Here is a 21914-nt window from a genome sequence, read left to right as displayed (position 1 = left end):
TTCAGATATTGTAACAAGATTTGCTATTCACCATCCCTTTCTAACAGCTCTGCAGTGAAAACTGGTGCCTGGTTCCGCACAGGTAAGTTTCAGAAGAATAGTTTTTCTTTTGAACAAAAAGAATAATGAGAAAGACACAACAGGGCAGCAATCCATAGACCTCTGCTGTCACAAGGAATGACCTGCGTGAGATGTAGCCACTTAAACCATAACGGTGATTGCCTGATCAGTGCAGCAAATGGAAACTGCTAGGTGATTCATACTGGTGGTTGTGGAGGGCTAGGGAGGGGAGGGAGGCTTCTTTAGAGTCTAAGGGTAATCTGTGCATGCTTGCTATGTAAAATGTTGCTGCTGATAGCATAAACTCTGATTTTGTTTTGTTCTTTCTGTCTTCTCTCTCTTCTGGACTTGGCCGGGCCATGTACAAATCCCAAACATTCAACAGTACTGGAGAGTAGATAGTATTTACCTCAATAATGGTAGTTTCTTTTCGATTCTTTTTAACTCTCAATTCAGATGATGGGTCGAAGCCGACGCCGACCATGGAAACCCAGCCTATTTTTGACGGAGAAGGTAAGAGCATCCTTTTTTTAAAAAAAATAAAAATAAAAAATAAAACAACAACAACAACAGCAAAAACCAAAAAAAAAAAAAAAAAAAGTGAAAAAAGATTCTTCCCTTACTCTTTTCCCTAGGGTTTATGGCTCAAACAATTTCTTTATCCTGCAAAGCAGAAAAGCCAGTGAATCTCATAAGTTATCCAAATTTCACAGTGCTCTTGGGACCTCAGGCATTTTCCCTAATCCTTTTACATCCTCTTCTCCCCCATGGAATCCAACAACAGCAGTTGAACAAATTCCTGGGATAACCTTGGAGGAAGAGGTGTCATGGCTAAAAAATGTCTATTGAGTCAGAAATGGGAACTTCCTATAGGTTGTCCTTTCCCCTTGCTCTCTTCACCCTCTCGATGCTGTGAATTTTGTAACCTCTGCAGTGCATTACAGCATAACTACAGGGAGGACAGTGCTAAACCACAGCTTGTGCATATTGACTTGGAAGAAAATTGCTGAGAGGTTTCTTTTTTTTAGTAATTACTTTCACTGATGCGCATACTATCTGAACAAATGAAGTCAGTGTCCAGGGTCTACTTAATTCACAGCCCACCAAGGCAGCTTCCTTCTCAAATAGGCTAGTTTTGTAATTGTATTATCTCAAAATACCAGACTTCAGTCCATTGGAAGCCTTGAAACAAAGATAAAATGGTTGTCATCAAGCCTTTTAAATGTACAAACAGAAATATTTACCAACAGGGATAGTGGGCCTATTACTAGTTGAGCTGTAGTCTCAAGTCTAGGCCATTCTGTGACCAGTTTACTGGATTTTAAACTGGTTTAAAGGCAGAATTGGAAACTTCTGAGCAGGAGTAATTCATGCTGCTGCTACTTGCTGCCTTCTTGAGAAAACGGAAGGCAGGAATGGGGTTTGTGTTGTTGCTAGAACAAGCTTATTTAATAGCAAGGTACTGTAGTCCTGTCATTTCTAGAAATCATATGTATGTAAGAATCTTCTTATGAGCTTTATGAAACAAAACAAAGTCTTTGCAACAAAAAGCATTTTCAAATAAACAGTGGAGACTAAAGCCTAGTTAACTGTCTCTTGTTTATATCAAAGGAAAGTTCCTTCTGGCAGCAAGCTGATGTTCTATTAAATTGCTGTCTGCAATCACAGCATGCTTCTGGCCTTTAAATTTGCCCATGAGGGAGTGCCCATAGGTATTCAAAGGAGAGAATGCACTAGTAAAATGCAGGAGTGAGCTAAGCTGGTTAAAACAGTCTGTTCAGTAAATCCTTCTAGGAGCAACTCTACTTTCTGGTCATTTTAAATATAACTGGGCAAAGTTATTGAGAAGTATTGCAGTGAACAGACCTTTTCTGGTTCTTATGGTGACAGGCGAAATCTAAAAACACTTTGTCCTGTCTTTTATGAAAAGTATTTTCAATCCAAAACTTTTGCATTGATTTCTTAAATCAGGAAGACTGTAAGAACATTACAGAAGAGAAGGCTTAAGGCTGACCTTGTAGCAGCCTTCTGATACCTACAAGAAGGTTATCTAAAAGATGGAGGCAGGCTCTGCACAGTAGTGCATGATGGGAAGATGAGAGTCAAAAACTGAAAAAACATATTCATACTAAATATAAGGAAAAACTTTTTTAGCAGTGGAGCAGGTTTCCTAGAGAGATAGTGTGATCTGCCATTCCTTTCCAAGCCAGTTTGATAAAGCTGTAAGCAGTGTGGTGTGATCATATAGATGACCATGTCTTGAGCAGAACGTGAACTGGAGATCTCAGGGTGTTTTGCTGAACAGCCTTTTTGCTCTGAGCAACCACGTCACAGTGCTGCACCAGAATTGTCGCCCAGTATCTTAGGTAGCTCTTCTTGAAGAACAGCATGTACTTGGTGACAGATGCAAGTGTCAGATGACAGAAAAACTTAAAACATTCACCTATCAGGTCTGGACTTTGTGTAGATGTTCAAAGGAGTTAGTGTCCGAATCTCATTCAATTCCTGTGCATTTGGGATTGAAATATCTTTTGGGTTTCTGAAAATCTGTTTATTCAGTGTCAGGCAACCAGAGTAGACCTGTTAATGAAAGATGAATGGACAGTAAAAATGTGGTTTTTTTTCTATGCTCTTTTTGGAAGCATACCTCAAGCAACAAGAGAATGACTCATTTCAAAAGGCATTAAATATGCTCAGCTACCTCTGGAACTTGTACTACTTATTGGAGTTCAACATCTCTTAGATGAAGGCTTACCTTTTTCATGTTTTCATCTACATTAGAGGATTATGGGTATTCAAATATTTGGCATAGTAAGTTCCCCACCCCATTCCCTACCCTTCTTCCAGAGGGTGTAAGGGAGAAGTGCCAGAGCCACAAACAGCGTAGATCAGATGACTTAAACTCTTCTGTCCAAGGTTTCAATCATAAAGCAGCTATCTCTTTAGAAATGTTTTTTAATTGCATTATTGTACAGATCTCAATGATTTTATAGTGATTATCCTCTTAGGGCAAGATACTCCTCTACAGAAAAGTGTTTTAATGGCCCTTGCTTTAGTTATGAATAAAATGATTAAGAAAAAAAACCAACCCACACAACAGTTTTATTTCCTCTGGTACTCCTAGAACCAATTTTCTTTACATCCAACCTTTATTTAGTTTTAACATGCAAGTTATATTCATTTCCTGAAGAATAGCCTCTTTGAGTACCTTATCTTTTTGGAAATTTCACCTCTTAACACAATAGGAATCTACTCTTTCCACAGATCTGTTGTTCAGAGGAGTAATTAATCTAGATTGCTTCTCTGTAGTCCAAAAACTATCCAGGTTAACTGGATTGAAAATACATTTTTATGATAGATCCCAAAGGGTTCACTTTCTTTTCCTTTCTCCTCTTTTACTGGTGATTCCTTTTCATGCAGCTGTCAGCCTCACTTAAAGATATACACTGTTGTGTCTCTATGGGCCCTGACCCATTTTTTTTGTCATCCCTTAACTTCAGTTATCCCTTCCTTTTCAGCTCTAGATATACCCAGTGCAGAGCCAGAGCTAAGTTTCATCCCAAATTTGGAAGTTTGGGTTTTATCACTTTGCTTTATGGCCTTTTCTGCTTTTGTCCTTCTGCCTTTCCTGCCCCTTCATCCAATGTTTTATTTGATGTGGCTATCAAAAAATATAAAATCCCAAAATATGTGGGTATATGTGTTTTATTGCAGCACATAATGACTGATAATAATATGGTGTATTGAAACTTGCAGATAAGGCAGTCTTTGTTAAGCAAAATTCTGCTACTGCTGGGATATCTATCAGTGTTCAACCTGTATTGTCATATGAAAAAATGCCCTTAGTGTGATTACAGTAATATTTACAGTCTAGTGTAACTGAAAACATAAGCAGGGAAAAATTTCATTTTTCCTTTGTGCACTTTTAATGTGTAATCAGTTTCTCCTGTTGTCAGCCAGCTTCTCCCTTGCTGAGCAGATCCACGTAAATGTCAAAAACAGCAGGAAAACTCTTGTAAAAACTTCTTAGAGGAACTTCTTAAGACAAACTCCAGGATCTAGTGTGTAAAGCATGCTCTTGTGGAAACTGGAACATGTTCAGCTTACAAATATCAATGCTGAAAATGTCAGTTTAGGAACTCTATGGTACCAAGTACTGCTTTGCTGTAAGTTCTATTCAGATACTGTTGTTTTGTGGAAATCCATAAGGAGTTGCTTAAGGCAGGTTCTGCTGTGCTCTGAAATTGATAGTCACACTTCAGAGGAGAAACTCTTAAGTACTTTTATCACAAATTTGTTTTGGTATCTTGGTTGTAGTGCATTAGAAGACTTCTTTAAACCAGAACTTATTTCTTTAACAAATTTCCCTTGAAGTCTTTCCAAAAATATACTTTTTTTTTTTTTTGGCCTATTTGAGTTTTGTTGTTGCTTGTTTTAGGGACCTGACAAAACTGTGGTCAATTATGCTTGGACTGTTAAAACCATATTTAAAGTCTGGGTTGAGTTTTTTTTTAATCTGAATTTCATATATACTTTGGTGGAAACCAGTATATGACGTAGCACACAACTTAACTAAGTATTGGAGAGAAAGGCTGTAGAATTGAGAATTTGGCTAAGAAGTGGGAGTTGGAAGGAGACAGTAATGTTTTGCTAGTAGTGAGGCACTCTTCGGAAGGTGCAGATAATGAGATAACCTTGTGGCATATTTATGAATACTGGCTTTTATGTTGTGGGAAGCTTCACCAGGGGGTGAGCTGATGTCTACAAAGATGATGGATCATTTAAGTCATGATTGTAGCAAACATGTCCTCACGAATAATGATCATGTGTACTCACTAGTTGCTGCAGTTTCTTCAAGGCAGTTGTTTTTTCTCTTTCAGAAATCACAGCACCCACCCTGTGGATTAAGCACTTAGTCATCAAAGATTCCAAACTGAACAGCTCCAGTATAAGGAATTCAGGTAACATGCAATCCTAGAAAAGAAAAAGTTTATTTTTTTAACTAGACTGCAGTTTCTCATGTTCTTTTCTTGTTTCCTTCTTTTTTTCATTGTAACCTATATGACCGCATCTGTATTGCAGGACTTGAAGGGCAGGCTATGAAAGAATTTCAGACAGCATGCATTTTTTGTGTCCAGAAGGTGACTATAGATGTGCCACAAGGAGTGTTTGTTTCCCAAACTAGAACTAGGGAACCTCTAATTTCTTCATCTGAAATTTCATCCCAGCCAGTTTTCGCCTTTGTTCTACTTGCTGTTCAGCAGTTTTTTGTGGACTTGCGAATTAATGTGTTTGTCTCTGAGATCCGTGCTATGGATTTGATCTAGGCAGTTGAGAAAATACCATTGAGGGTTGTCTTGCAACTTCACGATTCTTGTCTGCAGGGGGTATTTTTAGTACAGAAATTGTCATGAGCATGTAACTGTGTGAAGTAACTGAAATGACAAGAAACTTGAAGGAGAGTAAAGTAGGAGAATGAGGGTAAGTATGGTTTCTGTCTGATATGTTTTAACTAACGTGGAAGAATGTGAGAAGGTAAAAGGTACATGAAGAAGAAAATTGCCTTAAGAAGCCATGAGTTTGCTCTGAGGTTTCAATGGGAGCTGCTGCTATTGCATGTATTTTACAAAATAATGTATTACTAGAGCAATTATTGGAATATTTTCAGTTCCCAGAGCAGTTAAACTATGCTGGCTTGAAGTAGCTGGTCACATGGTATTTCTGAATTAACCAGAGAGCATTCATGGCCCTCTACAATTCCTTTACCCTCCCTGTGCCCCTTCTCCACTGCGGAGTGAAAGCAAGGCTAGATCATGGTTGTCTTGCTGCAGCATGGAGAAGAGCTCTTTGCAGTAAGAGACCCAGTGTTGCCCAGACCCCAGTTTTAGAATGTCTTCTGTGCCTCACCTCCTGCTGTCTTTGCAGTAGGGGTAGCCTGTGTAGGAGCTTGCCAGTGAGAATCATCCAAAAGCTTCAGGTGATGTGGTAGAGTTAACAGTTTTCTCTAGGGATGTTTTTCACTGGAGAGCAAAAGCATCTTGTGTTTTGTCTTTGTGTTTTACCTGCACAATCATTTTATTCACAATGCAATTGGAGGTGACAATTCAATATGAAAATCCTATGTAATGAGTCCTACCTATCTTGGGGATCAGCTTTCCTTGTTATGCAGCAAACGTGGTAGCTGTGATGAAAATAAGATTTCCCAGATAGGGGTTCTCATAGGCTACAAACTGACCCAAGAGTGGGAGCATCTTTTACTCAAGAGCCTGTCTACCACCCTTTGGCCTGGCAGAGCCAAAACAGGCTGTTTTTCATGTTGTTCAAATGTTTCCTCATGAAGCTGCCTCATGTAAGCTGGAGTTCTGTTTGTGAAAGAGTTCCTTTTGTGAGCTTACCCATGTTCCACATTTTTTTTCCAATTAGTTATGATGTCATTTCTGGTATTCAAGCAAGATTATTGTGGGTACAAGCTACAAATCAAAAATAAATGGTCTTCTGGAAAATTCAAGATTTCCATAACAGGTGGTTTCTGCAGCATGCTAAAAGGAGATGTGTGGTTCATCTGACTCAGCCTTTCTTGTGGCCCTAACAGACACTCATTTGCTGTAGGATCTCATTAAGAGTCTGAGCTGCCAGTTTTAGACCCAAGTTTCCACACCAGGCCACGCAGTCATCTCTGTTTCTTACAATGAGTTATTGATATCAAGAAATGCTGCCTCATCAAAATGGGACTATGGTGGAGCTGATAAAAAGTGTGAGCTATTTTAGTCCTTCTTTCAGCCAGCTAAACCTAGTCTCCTGTTTGGTACCTTTCATTCTTGACCCTTGTCCTCTATAGACAATATCGGGTTGGTGGGATCGAACAGCAAAGGGCCAGTAAGAGGGATTATCATTCATAATATTTTTTCTAGTGTCTTCAAATCTCTCTTGGATGATGATTAGCTGTCATGGAATGGGCATGCAAAATTAGGGGATGTTTTTAACTGCTTTTGTACCTTAGCAGCTTGAAATATAAGTGCTTGACACATTTCTGATTTCTGAACACTACCACTGAACGTCTTGGAAAGCTAGTGCCGTCACTATACTGACTGAGAGGAGAATGTAAGAATTGCTGTACTGAGACAAATAGTCTCCGTAATTTGCTATCATTCTCCTTCTGGTTAATATTGTGTTTCAATGAAGGCTTCTAGGATAAACCTTAGAGTAAGTCACTTGCCTAACCATCCATTTTAGAGATATTTTCAGCTGCCTTTAGCTAGAGTCTGCGGTGTGTTCCTGAGTATGTATAGGGGGGAAAAAAAAGGAGGAGCAAGGAAGAAAAGGCTGAGGAGCTGGAAATACTCTCTTCAATCCTTTAACTGTCCCAAAGAAAAGTGAACAGAGCAGCAGCGCTTCTAACGTTGTTAATAGCACTTCCCAGCAAGGCTTTGGGCCTTGTACTGTGTCTGGGCCTTGCATCCATTAACGTCTGTGTGGCAGTGTACCTGATGGAAGTGAGGAAGCTGGGAAGATTTGCAGAATTCATTGTATCCATCTTGGTAGTAGGGGCAGATAGGACTCTTTCTTGCTACTGAGATAGCAGAAGTGAAAGCAGTCTGAGTTGGAATTTCCTGCATCCTTTCAGGATGAGCCAGCCCGCAGATCATTGAGCACTGCGGAACTAGTGACACCTCTGCTTCCTCCTAAGAGAAAATACCCATATTACATGTATAGTCTGTATCTCACATGAGCTGTCCAAGTGTTCTACTTTCCATTTATTGTGGATGAGCAGGAGAGGTTCTCCTGAAACAGCCTTTGTTGTAGAGCATTTACATTTTGCATGATACATGTAAATATTAATAAACCTGGGGATCAGGAAGATCAGAATTATCTATCCTGTTGATCAGAGTACTTGACTGAGATACCATATGTCTCCAGATGTTTTGCCAGTGAATCTTTCTGTGTTAGGCAGAACAACATTGCTAGGAGGGATTGCTAGTGCTTTTATCCCAGTCCACCTTCCAAATGATGACTAGATCTCATTCTTACTGGGGTGAGATACAGGTTGAAATACTCTCAGCCAGAGACAGGAATCAAAATGTGAACATGCTGTGTAACATCTAGAATGTTGAGTAGGAGAAAAGTTTTTTTTTTTGTACATTTACTAACTAAGCCTTTTGCTTTTTTTTTTGTGAATCTTAAAAACCCATAATTCAAGTGTTTTTTTTTTTTGTTTTTTGTTTTTAAGGTAAAGAGAACATCTAGATCAACACAAAATATTTTGTTTGCTGTGGCAAGATGACAAAAATATTTTGATGTTTCTTTGGTTTGAATTGATTTCCACTTTTTCCAAGTGTGTGCACCCATGTGCATACACACATGCAACTCCCAAACTAAGCCTATTATTTAGCACTTGCCTTTGTGATGTGTCATTTATTTTTAATGCTGCCAGGACAGGAAGAGATACACATGGGACCTTTGCATTGGCCATTCCCTAATCGGGATGGGTAGGATTACCCTTTCATACTACTTTTAAAGTTTCAAGCTTGTACTACCTCCTCTTCCCAGTATACTCCAGCCTAGAACAATCCAAATGATTTTTTTTTTAATAGTTCTTACTCTAGGGAAGAACTTGATAATGAATCTTGCTTCCAAGAATATAAATCTGATGGCAGCCTGTTTGGGAGCACCCCATCTCCACTGAAAAATCCATGGTTGTTCCTCATTTCCGGAGTTGGATTATCTCCAAATTCATTTGTGCTACTTAGTGATTTGGTTTTGATTAGCAAGAGATTCCAGCCTATATCCAGCTTACCCTGACAACCTTTAAGAAAACCACAGAGTGATGTAATGAGCTCTTGCATGGAAAAATAAACAGCTCTAGAGAAACCAGCAGTAGCAGCCTCAAGTAAATATTCTGTAGTCACAGGGGTTTTGAACATGACGTTATTGAAGAGGAAGAATGAGTAATACATTAAGGTTAGCAGCTGAAGACAGGTTTGTGTGTGCCTAGTTAAAAAAAAATAATAGTAACTGTTTATTTCAAAATCCTGCTTGTTGAATGGGAGCCAACTCCACATGGCCTATTCTATTCAGCTCTGGCACTCAGGCATCATGCAAGCATCTTATGTGACAGCTTTCCAGTGATGATAGAGCTTCCTGCTGTTTGGAGCTCTTAGAAGACAGGGTTGTAAGTGTAAAGGGGCTTTGAAAACAAGAATGGTGATATTCACCTTCCATTATTTTTTTTCCAATTGCATTCACGTGGTGTCCAAACTTCAGAGTTTATCAAAGAGAGAAATAGCTTGAAAGATGTATGTCTGTATGTACTCCTGCAAGAAGAAGAAACAAACATACCCGGCCACCCCAAAAGAAGCCTGTGTACATTCAGGTGTGGCATGACAATGTAGTTTAACTCCAAAGGTATGCACAGTGAGGTGGAATGTGGTTATATTAGGTGTATTATCAGGACTCAGGTTCTGTGGTTTGTCTGCTGTCTCAATTTTTTTTCCCCCACATACAGGAGAGGAAAACAAAAAGTGAGAAAACCGACATAGCACCCCACAGTAGCTCCCCTCAGTACTCATCTAGGAAGTGATACCATTTTCCTACGTGATTTTCCTAATGATCAGTGGTTGCTCCCAGGAGAAATATACTCATGTTTCCTTAGGCACATGGTGTCTTGCTAGGATTCCATACATTTACAAGGAGTCTGCTTTTAAGCCACCTACTTTGAGATCTGATGCAGTTCCTCCCATGTCAGATTGTCAAGTGAGGCCAACCAACATATAACAAGGCAGAGTCTACTGATTTGCCCTTAAAAAAAAAAAATTGCAGTTTTGATGGGATACACCAAAAAGAGCCAAGAGTAGGCAAAAAATTGTTTGATTTGTTAGTAGGCTTTTCATTTTTAATAGTGAGGACTAAGCTCAAGGAGCTTGAAAACTCCTATATTATTTTCCAGAATGAGGAGAGACTGTACCCGTTCATATTGAATGTATTGTTATTTGGAGTTGAAACAAATTTCCTTGTGCCTTGGAAACTTGGAATAGCACAGAGACCAGGGAGCTGGAGGTGTATTCAGATGAGACTCTTGAAAAGCAAAGCACTGTTTTAAAGGGGGCAGTTTCTCACCTGTGCTTATCCCTTTCTGTCTTCTCAGCCACATTCCGTAGCTGTCCTGTCTTGGCACACTGCACTCCCCACCTCATTATTTAAAGACATGTGAGACTGTGGGCTTCTGCTTCTTCTCCTGCTACTCTTCTACTTTCTGCTTCTGCTAAACTGGTTGTGTTAGTTCCCATCTTACTGTCTCTCCATGCCATTGTGTTAATGTTGCTATCCAAATGTCTATTACAGGATTACAGGCCCTTCCCCACAGTCTGTGGCTACTTAGTGTTAGGCCACCAAGTGGAGGAATCAAAAGGTGATCTCACTTCAGCAGAAAACAGATTGAGAAAGGGAGGTAGATTGGCACAAATGTGATTGAGTGACATCTGAATAAAACGTTACAGTAACATTGGAACCAGAGCATTTTGGTGTGGGGGGATGGCATCCTAATGTGAACTGTAGCCCTTATTGCTGAACGTTTTGGTACCTGCCTCTGCCCTGGGCTTAACACCTAGGAGCACTGTCTTTTGAACTTTCCCGTAGCTGTCAGGCATGATGTCTAGAGCAAGAGTTCATGAAAGGGATCCACGAGTCTGAAAGATTTTGTGTTTTCTACTGTCTGCGGACTTGTCCTGCATCTTGAGTCAGTGCTTCCCAATATAGTACTCCTCTGAGCTGTCAGAACTATTGGGCTAAAATCTGTCACTTTACTATCCCACCAGTCAGAAATATTTATCTTCAAACCTTGATGGTATTCCTCTCTTCTCCTCCTCCCTTTTAATGAGGGTTGTGTTTGTTAGTGGTCTGGCAGGTGGTTGGTTTTGTTTAGGAATTCATTTTAATTTAGTTTCTGAAAATGAAGCAAGATCAGGAGAAGATGATATTGAGTATTACACAAAAACTGGCTAATTCCTTTCAGTTTGCACTGCAGATTGCTGTGCTCTTCTCTGCTGCGTTAGTGCTTCCTTGGAAAACATAACGCGCAGTATTGTTTTTCCCTTGCTCTATCCCTCCTTTCCTTCCTGCTTCATCTGTGGTTCAACCACTGCTCTTTATGGCTGTGTGGGGGATCTTTGTCTTTTCCTCCCTCTTGGAAGTTCCGAGGAGGTCTGATCTGTCATACCTGAGTGTGATTCTCCCACAGTCTCAGTGGGACAGGTGTGGTAAAGAAGGGAGTAGGTAGGAGAGAGCAGGACCAGGACCCTTTCCAGACAGCCAGCAAACAAAGTCATAAATAACCTGCCACTGGGGACCAGTTAATCTGCTCTATGAAAAGGTGCAAAGTATACAAGTGGGAAAAATAACATTGTATAATAAGCGGCATGCAACCATAGGTGTTAAACCATATGCAGCTAGGCAAATAAATGAAGCTCCCCCTGAGTGCTGTGTGATAAATCATTCCCAAAGAATTCAGTCACTCCCCCCTCCTTATCCCCCAACGAAAGAAAACAAATTACTCTAGACATGGAGTCATGACTACTACAGCTGCCAGTTAAGGAGAGTGGACAGGGAGTAGTAGGAGGGGGGCAGTAGGTGTCAAAGGTGTAAGAAACCAAGGTAAAAGAAAAAAAAAAAAAAAAAACAAGTAAAAAACAACCAACCAACCAAACAAAAAAATAAATGCATTTTAGGTTAAACTGATAAAAATTTGGAGGGGAAAAGAAAAGGAAATACATTGCAGCACCAGGCACTGCCCAAACCTATAGGGACAAATGGAGAGAGGAGAGGTCAACTTTAAGGAGTTTGTTTTGCTTTTCAGTAGGAGCTGATTCATATTGAAGGAATTGCATTCATTTGCTGAAGTGAGTTCCTCACTGTATATACTAACACAATTCAGTGCAGACTTGTGCTTGGATCTGCACTTCAGGCATCCATTTGAGCGCACACTGATGCCTGCTGATAGACTACTTGTATTGACACTGACATACCTTCTTGCCTTTCTTGGAATGTTCCTGTCAACTTCAAGAGAAAGATTATAGCATTTCTGAGAAGCCTCAGCTAAGGAGAAGTGGTAATAATGGCTGGTCCTGAGCTCCCACATTCCCTGTGGAAAAACATAGATTTACTAGGCCTCTCCTAAAACCAAAAGCTCTGCTAGGGTTTGGCAATTATGAAATTGAGGACCCACATGATTTGCAAGAAGCCAACTGAATGAAAAATTGGTTCAGTGGTACACTGAACTCTCCTACCTCAACTTGTTCTCATTGAACGAGCTCTGATAGCACAAAGCTGCAGTAGATCTCTCTACAGTTGGAACCTACAGATTGCATGGCATAAGGCTATGCAAGGCTGCATTTCAGCAAAATCCTTCTGGGAAAAATACTGACTTCGGAGATGGTATCACCCTGTAGTTTTTCCCTTGCCTTTCAAACCAGACTGTGGAAAGGAGCTATCTCCTGACACAGACGTGGTGGGAGTTGTTTCTTTGTCAAATATCTGAGTTCCATACACTACTGACATTGAGTTTCTAAACCTTGACTGTTTTGCCTGGTTCAGCATAGGTGTCCAGCAGTGAGTGCTAGTGCTTCTGTTGGAGGCAGTTCCCTTTGCCTCCTGGTCAAGTGCTAAATGCTGCTGGAAGAAAGCTGATGTGTCATTACATGAAGAGACTCATCACACTGCAAACCTGCCTCTTTCTCTCCACTCTCCTACTCTCTAGCAGTAGCATAAAAGAGGAATGGTACTCTAATTAGGTAGACCAGTCTGAAATATTTCTTACCTGCCTGTGACAATTTTCAAAAGCTTTCTGTTTGGTGTCCTACAATTAACTATACACTTGCAATACTGTAAAAATGCTGTGCTCATATAGTCCAGCCAGCAGAGGTAGGCAAACTCTCCAAGAATTGCTATGGTAGTTGTTCCAAGTACTATTAAAAACAGGTGTGGAAGTGAAAAATAGTTTCCCAGTAATGTTAAGGCTCCAGTGGAAACACCTATGGCTTCTCATTTTATCGAAAAGCATTTCTCAGCATGAAAAGAGTGCAGCAAGAAAGGAGAATAGGGAAAACGAATGACTATTTTCAAGGACAAGTGGCCTATCTCAAAGTTTGGTATGCCACAAGCTAGCAGTGCTTGGAAGCGATGTGAAATGAAAAAGAGGAGTTGCAAGAGGAAAACCGTGGACTCTGGGTAGCTTCCTCACAAAGTCAGAAAAGCAGCATCCGAGGTTGAAAGCATTTCTACTACTAAGAAACTGTCCTGGTGTAAAGAACTGAACAGTGCTCCATTTTCGTGCTAACCTTTCTCCGCTCATGCTAGAAGCTGTTGTCATGAAGTTACTGCACAGCTACAGCTGTCATTCTGTATGTGGCAGCCAGATACGTTAGGAAGATCAGATCCCAAAGCCTGGAAACTTAAACCAGCTCAAATCCCTTGAAGACTTCAGGCTGTGTTTGCAAAGAGGATGCCTCAATTATATAGGATCTGCTGGAGCTTATCAGCCCACGTGAGGAGAGCAGAAAAGACCTGAGGAGGTCTGTTCCACCTCAATTCAGCTCAGGATCCTATCCAGCTAACTGCAGCTCTAATGTGTACAACCTGTGCCTGAAACGGGGATAGTGATTCCTCTGGCTCCTCCAATGAGCAAGCTGTTAATTGCTGGGGTGTTTTTATATCAAACCTAAATCTCCCTTCTCTAAGTAAACTGTCTGCTACTTGAAATACCCATGGGGAGGAAAAAAAAAAAAAGATCTATGACCATCTCTTTTTTAAAATATAACAGCTTTTAAGTCTCAGAAGACTGAATGTCATCCCTAGACTAAACAAATGGAATTCTTTCAGCATTTTCTCATAGATCAAGTTTCCTAGACCTCTGCCTGTTCCCTTTGCTTTCTTCTGCATTCTTGCCAAATGGTGCACCTCTCTCTATAAGGGCACTGCCCAGAGCTGGATGCTGTGCTGATTTAAAGGCTCATAAGTCATCAGTGCCTGTTCCTCATATATGAGGTCCCTGTCACTACATCCTACAACTAATTGCATTGTTTGCAGCATCACAAAGCTGAAGACTTTTTTGTGTGGTCTACCTAAACTCCTGACGATATTTTTCCAGGTATTATCTTGTCAGTAATTTCCTTTCCATGCATTGGATTTTTCTCTGTGGGTAGTTATGCTTTGTGTTTGTAAGTTGTGGTCATACTGATTGCATCTGTCAAGATGACGTGGAATTTTTTCCTGAATTTTCATCTGCAAAATGGATGCTGTGTTCCACAAACCAAACTGATGACTTACAAGAATTGATGCAAGACGCATCTGATGATCCCTTTTAGTACAAAAAAAACTGTTCCACAGAGAGCTTCATCCTCCTGGAGTATGTTGTTCTTAACCTGCAGCACTGGGCAACAGTCTCACAGTGTTTGTATGTAGTGCCCCTTTCCCTTGTTTGCTTATGAGAATGACACAACTTATAATATGCTCTAATGAACTAGGATTTAATCAGAGCTCTGTTTAGTGCATTGTTTATGGTCACACAAATGATATAACTTTTTTTCTTTCTTTTTTTGCCAGGACAAGGTACTATAGCCATAAAAAATAGTACTGTCCTCTTCCTTCCACGCTTCTGCTAGTGTACCTAGTCTTAGAGCTAAGATTATGAGACTGGCTGCTTGACAGACAGGATGGTGGTAAGATTCCAAGCCCTGTCTTAAAGAAAGTTGCTGGGACAGGTAGCTTTCAGCTGCCATGAATGGAGCTTTAATTCTGTGTGGTTTGTAAACTCTGGAGCAGGCTCCCTTCCTATCTGGGCAGTATGTAATGCCCACAGATTCTGCACGTGTTGTCCGTTTAAGGGCAGCTTCTACCGTCATCAAGTTCACTCTGATCTGTGAGACAGGCTTCACTGCTTCAGCTCTTCCTCATCATTTCAAACTTGAGGTAGATATGAATAGACTTCTCATCACATTACACCGGGGGGAGTGCAGGGCGGCTTTACTGCTTTGAGCAGAATGAAAACGGCAGGGATGGGATGTGTTCCTGAATAGCTTAAGTTTAACGAGCCACTTGGAACAATGCATTTGTAAAATTATAAGCCACCTGTTGAAACTTCACATTGTACTTGTTCAGTACTGGAACAAGTAATAATCTCTGTTTCTTCTGTTGTTTATGCCTTGAGAAATGGAATTGAGTGAGTACCAAGGTAAAGCAAGGACTGCTAGACTGGTGCAGTATGGGAGCACCTGCAAGGTTTGTTTTTTTTCTTTACTTTTACATTAGCCAGAATCCCCTGGAAAGCCCACAATCCCAGACAGAACAGGGTGGAGTGGGTAGCGGTACTGATGACTAACAGAGGTGAGGAGAGATTTATGCTGTCCCCGTGAGCCATGTTTGTTCAGCTGGCATTGTGCTCCTAGTAAACACAGAAGGGGTTGTTTCTCTTCCTCCACCCATATCCCTGCTTTGGGGATAGGTGCCTATTCATTGCCTTACTATGGTAGTTTTGCCAGCCCTTGTGAATGTGTGTACCAAAGGCTTTTCCAATTCTCTTTCCCCTCCAAAGTGGAAGGGATGCTGATTTGGGCTGCTGTTATAACATGTGCTGAACTTTCCCTTAGGAGTGAGAATGTGTTTTCTGCCTGCGGCTTCTGTATGCTCCATATTTGGGCTGAGGCACCTGTTCTAGAGTGGCCTCAAGCCCTGTTTACATTACAGCTTGCTTATGCAACATGAATGCACTTTAATGCTTGTACAGAGGATATGCTAAAATAAGCCATTCAAGGCTCCTCTTCACACCAGAGCAATGCAACAAGCTGCTAATCCAAAACAAAAATCAACCCCATTTGAATTAAGCTTCCCTGAGAGACCGGCAAATGCTTTCTTTCACCAGGAGGAAAACAGAGGCAAAAAGACACTTAGTCCTCGCTTTTGGGTTGGTACAGGATGTGAGTAGAAACTTGGCACTAGATATCCCTAGTGCTGCCTTTTATTCTGTACTGCTCTAGTTCCTGATGCGGGAGGGCCTCAAAGCTGAACAAAAGAAATTTGGGGGAGATATGTGTGTGATTTTTTTGAAACCGTATTTTGAAGTCAGGCCTCTACTGCAGTACTGACAATAGGGGCTGGTCAAGAATCTTTCAGTAAAAGACCTTTTCCTCCCCTTCTGATGAATGCTCCTTCATGAAAACTGAAGCTTTTTGTGGGAACTCCATGGGAAAAGTTTCTCTGGTCCAGATGGAATTTCTGGTCAAAAGAAGAGAGAGAGGAAAAGGGATGCAAGTCTGCCCTGCTTGCAGAGTAGCCAGCAGCTCTGAGTTAGACTATTCACATAGGTTCATTAGGGCTGGGGAGAAGCGTGGAGGGAGGTTACACCCTCTGTTTTGCCTCAGTTGGAAGGAAGGCTCCTGTCTCTTGAGGATGATGTAGGGATCTCTCCAAGGTAGTTGGTTCCAGTGTCGTAGCTACTCTCTTTTTTTTTAATAATAATAAATTGAGTACAGAAAAGCAATTTTCAAAAAATAATAAACTGTGGTTGAATGGTGAATCTTCCTTGTGTCCCACCCTAACCATCTCCAGCATCTTTCAGCACTGGGATCAGTGTTTGGTCTTCTGCTTCTGCCAGCAACGAGGTCGGAGCAGTGCTTCAGCTGCAGGCAGCCCTGCAGGCTGAGCATGAGAGCTGTCAAGCACAAGCCTTTGGTTCAGTACTGCTAGACACCCTCCCTTCTAACTCTGTAAGGTAAACAAACCCCTCATTCCTTTAATAAGCATCTTGTTTATTAGGCAGACAGATGAGTCCCTTACCTCATCCATCTTTTTTATTTTTATTGTGCAGACCCTAGATGTATTCTTAAATGTGTCTATTTAAGAGACCAGGCCTGAGAGACCTTTTTATGAATCTGACCATGTATTTCTCTGAAGACCATTACTGGGAGAAAATGGTTGTGTAAATAACTGAGACTGCTGATGTCCGAGCTTTGCTTTTCTGCAGTAGCTCATGGCTTCAGAGATGCTACTTTTACACAAGTTTCAAGGACTGTTAGAAGAAGTCAAGAGTAAGAAGCAACAGAAAGTTAGCATTTTAGAGCTGAACAGCTGAAGTAAAATGGTTATTTCTGCAGTGATTGTCTCTTTTGTGTGCGCATGTATTCCCTACCTTTTTTTTCCACTGTCATTGGATTTGTTGTAAGGTGGATTTGCTGTCACTCAAAGGTTTTATAGCCCAGCATGAGCAGGCTGGCGAGTGCTACCCAGCTGCTTGGCTGATGGCTGTCATAAGTCAAAGCAGGGACGGCAGGAAAAAAGGGAATGTGACAGTGCCTTAAAAAAAAAAAAAAGTGTAGTGTTATTGTTGGTCCTGGGAAGGCTGTTTGTCTCTCACTGACTTGCTGTCTTAAACATTCCTCTCTCTGTTTAATGTAGGGAAGGAAAGAAAGAAAGCCTTTTCTCTGTATCTTTCTGTGCCTGCAACCCCCATTAACTCGAACAGGGCTTAAGTACCCTGCACATGCAATAAAGATATGCTGCTTTGTGAGATGGCAGTTTAATTTCATACCTGGCATTAAACCTAGCTTGGCTGTGGGCTTTCCTTATCCTCCGTAAACTTGGCCTTGGTAAAAACAAAGTTTCCAGTAAGCAGTCTGACTGGAATGGGCTGACTTCAGCGTGCTGGAGCCAGGGTAGCATTCGAGGGTTCCTTTATTACCAGTGAGGCTGTCTTTAGGGTGACAATGCGTGTGGTTCATGCCAGGTCCCATGCTGGGGAAGCTGATGGTATGGATTTCCCAGCTGATTTTGCTGGCTGTTGGAATATACCACTGCTATTAATACTTGTGTTTGTTTTTAAGGGAATTAAGTGCTGTTAGAGTGATAGCTTGGAGGAAAGAGCCTCTCCAGGGGCTAGTGCTAGTTAATTCTGTCTTCTGCCTGTTAGACACATGGCACCAAAGAAACTTTCCACAAGGCTGTTGTCAGAGCCACCATTTAATGTCACTGCATTTGCTGTTTTGATCCCCTCTGGCTTAGGGAGAATAGAGTAGATCTGGAAAAGGTTCAGAGAAGGAGCAACTAGGTCAGCTGGGACTCTTCAGCATGTAAAAGAGATGAAGCAGGAATCCATGAAGCGGTGAGAGGCAGGGAGGGAGAGATTGCAACTGGTTGTTCACTGTCTCATCCTTCAGAAGAACCAGGGTCAGCGAACAAAACTGGTTGGAGCCAGGTTTAGATCACACCAAAGTATGTGCTGTGTTGCACACACAGTATGCAGTTGAGCCAAAAACTAGCTGCGGGGTGTCATAGTCAGTAAAAGTTTATGAGGAGGGATGTGGCAAACTGGTGGAAGCAAAAAATTATAGCTACTTTCTAAATGCAGAGTCCCTCCCTTTCTGCAAGCTTCTGATGCACAAGTGGTTGGGACTGGAAGAATATGTGGGAGAAATAACTGTATGCTTCTTCTGTTTCTTTGTTATCCTCTTAAATGCCTGTTTTTGGCCACAAGTGTAGATGATATAGTGACGAGTTGGGCCCTTGGTTTGCCACAGTACGGCTGTTTTGTGTTCTTCAGGGTGCGGTGGAATAGATGAAACTTTCAGAGTGACTACTTCCATATGCATGATAGCAAAGAGAAAAATCTGATCTCTGCTACTTCAGCTGTGGTGGTGTGATCGCTAGCAGTGGACCACTGAAAACTGATGACAGTGGTGGGTTTTGCATTATTATGTCTGTTTGATGTCAGCTGAACGAACAATACCAGCAAGATGCACTGCATTTTGCCTTTGAACACCTTTCAAAAAGGAGTGGCTGGCAATTAGTTCTGTATTCTGGTAGATAATGCTATGACTTCTTCCCCCACATTTATCCTAATATGCACAGACAAATTCTTGCCCTTTTCATGGCACAGTACAAACATGGTGTGTTTAAGTTCGTACATTTATTCTCTGTGTAATTTGCATACCTCACTGGAAATATGTATACAGTATAAGGTACTAACTCATTAGAAGAGACTACTTTCTTTCCTTTTTCTTTATTCATCTCAATGAAAGTGGCACATTTTGTCCCAGCACGTACACACAAAACGTTGATGTTTTTATCCAGAGCCGTTTTTAGCGCTAGTTGTGCCAGACTCGAAGGACTTTGAGAGATCTTGGTTTCAGTGTGTGCTCTCAGGAAGTTTCGGGATTTAGATAGAAGAATTCCTGGAATCTGGATCTATTCAGTAGGAGCTGTTTTTGTTTTGTTCTGCTTATTACATAAAACGATGACAGTCAGAGAGTTCTGGCTGCGCAAACGCTCCTCCTCAGCAGCGGACCGAGGTGCAAATTGCCATCAGGCAGCCCGCAGGCGCGGGGCCCTGTGCCATGAGTGCTTTGCTGGGGAGCCTGCAGCCCTCTGCTCAATGCATTCTCTGTCCAGGCACAGCTTGGGAACAGTCACGGGGCCTTTTTTTCAGATGTGAAATCTGTCAGCAAAATGAAGTCAGCTTAAATATCAGCTGAGGCTCGAGCTCCCTTTCAGTTTTTGTTGACTTTATCCCCCTCCTGCTCCTTCCTGATCAAGTTTCTCTCTGCTTGAGTCAGACTTGCCGACACTTAGAAGTTTTTAGTCTGTGATTCGGTTGTGTGGATTTGTGTGTGACCCAGTTGAGGTGGCCTTTATATTCCTGAAACACTGAGGAGGGAGGGAGACCACTCTGGGTCTTTGGGACTCCTTGTGTTAACTGCTACGATTCAGTGTGGTACCCAGAGCACGGTGTGCTCAGGTGGTGCTGTGCAGAACTGCTGCCATTGGGTGTGTGACACCTGTTGCCTGTCCCAGCGTTTATGGCCAAAATATAAGATGGAGCTGATGGAGTGCAGACAGGCAGGCAAAATACAGGGAGACAGCAAGTGTTGCTGAGTCTGTGCTGAGCCTGTCCTGGAGTAGGATGCTTAGGTAATGCAGGGGAACAACTGCAGGTTTGAGATGAACCCCTGGCATCACTGCCTGGCGGTGCTGAAGCATTTTGTGTATTGAGAGCAGGAGGTAGTTCCTGGCATTAGCTTATTTCAAATTAAAAGCAAACAAACAAACAAACAAAAAACAGTCTAAACCACAAGGGAAGAGGAAAGCTGGGGAAGGACAGAACTGTTACCACTTCTGGCTTTCACCACTCTCTTAATGGTAAAAGTCAGCAGTTGTCTTTTCTTTTTCTTTTTTCTTTTTACCCTAGACTTCACGTGTTTTAATGCTACGATCGTCAGCATTGACTGCTTTCTCTCCTACATGCATGGTTTTTCCCTCTCTCTGATATCTTCTCTGCTTTCCAAAGCTGAAGTTGTTTTCCTTCTCCTTAAAAGACCAGCATGTTTGAAGACTTCTTAGTGAGAACTTTTGGCTGATGAGAGATAAACAGATTGTAATGTCCTGTGGAATATTATCCTACGTACTTGATAAAGATGGTGTTAAAATATAACTTTCTTCTCCTCTTGGGCTCATGCTGCTCTATCTCATTTAGCAGCCTTACAGGATGCTAACTGAGATAGAAGAATGCACTGCATTCTGGACAAATAGGTGGTGGGAGCAGAGCATGGCTATTGGCACCTTTGTGTAACTGTGAAAACCATGAGTCACAAGTGAGAACCTCCAAGTATGTGAAAATATCACCTGCAAGAACCTTACCTGTGGGCTACAATTTCTTCCTCTTCATAGTTTGCTGGACATGCATCAAACAGCCTCAAGGATCCATAATCTTGTAACGTCATCTCTGATTGCAGGAAGAAGTTCTCAGCCCTGAAATCTCTCATTCTCTAGGCATACCGGTGTTATTGGACAGAAAGCACAGCAAGGTCTGCTGTGGAGGATATCCCTGACCTGCTGAGCTGAGGAAGGTGATCCTGATTTGACAGTTTTTCTCTGTACACCTCCATCTCCTTCCTGTCTTCCAGAGAAAGTTCACTCCTGCGACCAGGAAAGACAGAGCGCGCTGGAGGAGGCCAGGCAGAACCCCCGCGAGGGTATTGTCATCCCCGAGTGCGCTCCGGGAGGGCTCTACAAACCAGTGCAATGCCACCAGTCCACCGGATACTGCTGGTGCGTCCTGGTGGACACCGGCCGCCCTCTGCCCGGTACTTCCACTCGGTAAGAGCTGTAAGCCTGGTGGGATGCCTGCCTGGGGCAGATGAGCCATGAAAAATAGTAGTGCTATACCAGAGAAGTTGGTACTTCTTGGGCAGCGCGTTCTGAGCTACCTTCCCTAGAGCTAGCAATGTGATGTACCATAGTGAGCGTCCTCTATAGGAGCTGGTACACAGTAACTGCTTTTCTCTCAGGGAAGTATTACATAAAACTGCTTTTTTTTTTTTCCTGGTGGTAGCAGGCACCAGTCCTTTGCTCAAAATGCAGGCCCATGTTATGAGGGGCAGAAACAGAAGTGTCTGTGTTGCATTATCCTCTGCTTTACGTTTCCATCCTGCAGCCACTTAGATCCTGGCCAGAACAGATTTAGAACATTTCCCCGTTGCACATTGATAGATTTTAAGCAAAAGGTAAATTTAGCTTTTCAGCAGCCCTGGATCTTAAAATTACCTTAGGAATATTTTGTCATTTGGGAACTGGAATCAAATTGTGGCTCTGGAAAGCTACAAAAACAGTCCAGTAGGAGCTGGGACTTAAAACTCTGCTCGGCACAGTGATCCTGCAGAACATGGACGGTTTTGAAGGAAAGCTCAATCTGTGCCCACAAGAGTTGGAAGAGGGCCTTGTGCTGTTTTTAAGTTCAAACTTAAAGGGTTTAAGCTGCTCCTGGGTTTCAGGGCATGCTCCCACTCCTTTCTCTGCTTGCTACTGCTGCTGCTGGCTGT

At 41.8% G+C, this 21914-nt stretch overlaps 1 protein-coding gene across 5 annotated transcripts in view; it reads left to right on the top strand.

Annotated features, from left to right (window-relative positions):
- The window catches only part of SMOC1 (SPARC related modular calcium binding 1), a 121299-nt gene that overhangs the window by 76285 nt on the left and 23100 nt on the right, over positions 1 to 21914 (top strand). For 4 of the 5 annotated variants that reach the window (XM_004941688.5, XM_001231760.7, XM_040702037.2 and 1 more), the window contains exons 6-8: positions 484 to 573; positions 4941 to 5021; positions 21000 to 21192. In XM_004941688.5, the coding sequence (XP_004941745.1) occupies positions 484 to 573; positions 4941 to 5021; positions 21000 to 21192 (364 nt within the window). The remainder of the gene's footprint in view (positions 1 to 483; positions 574 to 4940; positions 5022 to 20999; positions 21193 to 21914) is intronic. The other variant, XM_015287582.4, reaches the window with a different exon arrangement.

The sequence above is a fragment of the Gallus gallus genome, chromosome 5, assembly GCF_016699485.2.
Source record: "Gallus gallus isolate bGalGal1 chromosome 5, bGalGal1.mat.broiler.GRCg7b, whole genome shotgun sequence".
Lineage (NCBI taxonomy): Eukaryota > Metazoa > Chordata > Aves > Galliformes > Phasianidae > Gallus > Gallus gallus.
The sequence above is the reverse complement of the archived record's forward strand: the minus strand, read 5'-3'. Positions and strand labels throughout refer to the sequence as shown.